The sequence below is a fragment of the Thrips palmi genome, unplaced genomic scaffold (assembly GCF_012932325.1).
Source record: "Thrips palmi isolate BJ-2018 unplaced genomic scaffold, TpBJ-2018v1 HiC_scaffold_6, whole genome shotgun sequence".
Taxonomy (NCBI): domain Eukaryota; kingdom Metazoa; phylum Arthropoda; class Insecta; order Thysanoptera; family Thripidae; genus Thrips; species Thrips palmi.
In genome coordinates this window covers 9,318,355-9,321,431 of record NW_023144633.1, presented here as the reverse complement: position 1 = coordinate 9,321,431, position 3,077 = coordinate 9,318,355, and the positions used below count along the sequence as shown (strand labels likewise).

At 42.2% G+C, this 3,077-nt stretch overlaps 1 protein-coding gene across 1 annotated transcript; it reads left to right on the top strand.

Annotated features, from left to right (window-relative positions):
* Positions 1–617: 617 nt before the first annotated feature.
* LOC117652048 (ubiquitin-conjugating enzyme E2 10-like) lies at positions 618–1,684 on the top strand. Its single transcript, XM_034396681.1, has 5 exons — positions 618–699; positions 749–795; positions 969–1,112; positions 1,196–1,275; positions 1,366–1,684. The coding sequence occupies exons 1-5, from the start codon at positions 618–620 to the stop codon at positions 1,682–1,684; spliced, it is 672 nt and encodes a 223-aa protein (XP_034252572.1).
* The last annotated feature ends 1,393 nt before the right edge of the window (positions 1,685–3,077 follow it).

Here is a 3,077-nt window from a genome sequence, read left to right as displayed (position 1 = left end):
ATGTCCTGTCAATGCCGTTAATTTATTACCAATGTTTGCTGTTATGCCGTTCACGGCGTTCACTGTGATCTGGCCACAGTAAACGCCGTGAATTGGAGCCTGATTTGCAGTACTTCGGTGCTCAGGGGCGTCAAACTCACAGTGTTTACTGTGAACCAGATCACAGTGAACACCGGGAACAAGATCACAGTGAATCGCGTGAGCATATCACAGTAAACGCTGTGAATTAACCTACAGTGAAAACTGGTAACAAATTAACGGCATTGACAGGACATTTTTTTTACCGTGAGGGGGCTGTCGCCTTAAGCTTCTTGCCACTCCGGTCCGCCCGACCTTCCGCCTTTCTTGAAATTCTTAAAGAAACCGCCTAACGGGGTTGACCACATATTTTGAAAGATAAAACTTCGAGGATGATCGTCATGACCTTTCCATATCATTCACTCCTGTAAATTGCAATAAATACCACGAAGCTAGTTCGTTCTGCAACACTCGTTCACAGCGCTATTCGCAGAACGAACTAGTCGAGCTCTAACTCTCGTTTCAAGATGCGGCCGGCATCTTTGTGTGGTTGTGTGTCACAAATTTAAACATTTTTATCATTTGAGTTGAATCCAAACATGGAAGGTGATGGTTCTGAGCTTGATTCATCAGATGAGCTTATTCGTTTGGTCATCGAAGATGACGACGAGGGTGATGAAGGTAAACCAGCAACCAGAACTCATTCTGTTGATATCATATTACTTTGAAGGTGCTACCACAATGGTCTCTAAGCCATATCATAATCAGCATCTCATAGTTGGTGAGATATGGGCCTGTAGCACAGGTTTGAGTGTTTTGAGCCGTAAATTTCTTCATTAATTTTAATCTGATACTGTCTTCGTCTGATGCATGCTGTCTGCCTGCTCTCTCGGAGTCTCCGAGAGTCCTGCTGTTCATTGGAGTAAACTTCTTTGACCTCTGTCCTGCAGTCCGAGGAATTCGAGCTTCGCGACGCAACTAACCTGAAGAAGATTGTCGTAGGAATCCCGGGCGCTATGAGGACACCTTATGAAACAGGGGTGTTCGAGGTTGAACTGCATGTTCCCAGAAAATACCCCTATGAAAGTCCTAAGGTAAGGTATATGTTTTCAAATGTTTTCACTTAAGATTTAATAAGTGTAGTACTTTATTAACATAGTTTTTTCCCTTTTTTCAGTTTCTCTTCAAGACAACAATTTTTCATCCGAACATAGGACCAGATGGTGTGGTCTGTGTTGATATGCTAGACGATAAATGGTTTGTATCAACTAATTTGATAATTTTGTTTCCGCATTCACAGTTATTTTCCACCTATGTTCCTGGTTTAATAAATGCTTCACTTTTTAGGTACCCATCTTTTACTTTACAAACAGCATGTCTCTGTATGCAAACATTAATGAGAGACCCCAATCCGTTATCACCCTTGAATGTTGAAGCGGGAAGAATGATGCGTCGGGACCAAGAGATGTTTAATAGAACAGTTATCATGTGGACCAAGATTTATGCCAAAGGAACACTCAGCTTCCCTGACTACGAAGAGCGACTCTCCATCATCAGTGCCCTGAACGGAGACATAGCCGAAGCTTTGAGAGCCCTCACTTCCCATTCATGGGACCAGCATGAAGCTTCCCAACGGGTCACTATTATTCACCCCGAGGATGAATAACTTAGCTCATTGTAGTTCAACAGGTGAGGCCTATCAGGAGAGCTACAGTCTAAGTTCGATTTAGTGTTGCCCAAATTAACGTTGTCCTGTTGACCGCTACATGTAACGAATGCCGCGTAACCGTTTGAAATTATACGCATCTGTCACTAACACTAAATCGAGCTTATACTGTACCACCAAAAGACGATCTGGGATTAGCTGTGCAACAGCCCACTCAACATTAGGGACAAAGTGGAGATTTCAATACCAGAATTTTCTTGACTTTGGTATTAAAATCTCAGCTTTGTCCTGAAGGGGCTACCACAATGGTCTCATACTTCACCCATATCATAGTTAGCATCTCATAGTGAGATATGGGCCTGTAGCACAGGTTTGAGTGTTTTGAGCCGTAAATTTCTTCATTAATTTTAATCTGAGGATGGCTCAGAATACTCAAACCTGTGCTACAGGCCCATATCTCACTATGAGATGCTAACTATGACATGGCTTAAGTATGAGACCATTGTGGTAGCACCTTGAGTGATAGTATTATTGTTTTAAATATGTGTTCAGGTCGTCAGCTTCGTTTGTTAGTCAATGTTGATGTATGGAGAGCATCAGGTGATCCAACTTTTGAGGAACACTTCCGCATGGACACTGCAACTTTTGAGGTAATATTTTTTAACATTGAGGAAGATGAAAAGAAATTCTGCAAAAGGTGTTGATCTGAGCTTTAATGTAACTTTTCAGATTCTGCTAACTGCTGTTGCAACTCACATAGTGAATTCGGGGCGTGTTGTACGAAGACACAGATCTGATCTTGACATTGTTCTCATGATGGTGCTGCGGGTCCTTGGCAATTCTGACACTTTTCGGTCTACTGCTCTGAAATTTGGTGTTTGCAAGGGTTCACTACCATAACAAGTGTATTATTGAATGCCTGAAAGAAATGGCTCCTCAACATGTGCAGTGGTCGGACAATGTTGAAAGTGAAATGATTGCTGCCAATTTTGAAACCTTGAATGGCTACCCCGATGTGGTCGGTTGCATAGATAGCTGCCATATCCAAGTCACACCGCCTCTAGAACAACCTCAACGCTACGTTGGCAGACATCATCAGTATTCAATCCTTTTACAAGGTGTTTGTGATGATAGTCTTTTTTTCCGTGACATCTATGTTGGTCAACCAGGAAGTGTAGGGGATAAGAGAACCTTCAAAGGAAGTCCCCTTGGTCAAAATATTCTTAGAGACCCAAATATTGTTGGGGATAAGCATCTATTAGGCGACAGGCTCCCTATCAATTTAGTGAGAGCATCAGGTGATCCAACTTTGAGGAACACTTCCGCATGGACACTGCAACTTTTGAGGTATATTTTTTAACATTGAGGAAGATGAAAAGAAATTCTGCAAAAG

Coding starts and splice junctions, on each gene's coding strand:
- LOC117652048 (XM_034396681.1), top strand. CDS start 618: ATGGAAGGTGATGGTTCTGAGCTTGATTCATCAGATGAGCTTATTCGT. Junction 1,113..1,195: donor ACCCCTATGAAAGTCCTAAG/GTAAGGTATATG, acceptor CCCTTTTTTCAG/TTTCTCTTCAAGACAACAAT. Junction 1,276..1,365: donor GATATGCTAGACGATAAATG/GTTTGTATCAAC, acceptor TTCACTTTTTAG/GTACCCATCTTTTACTTTAC.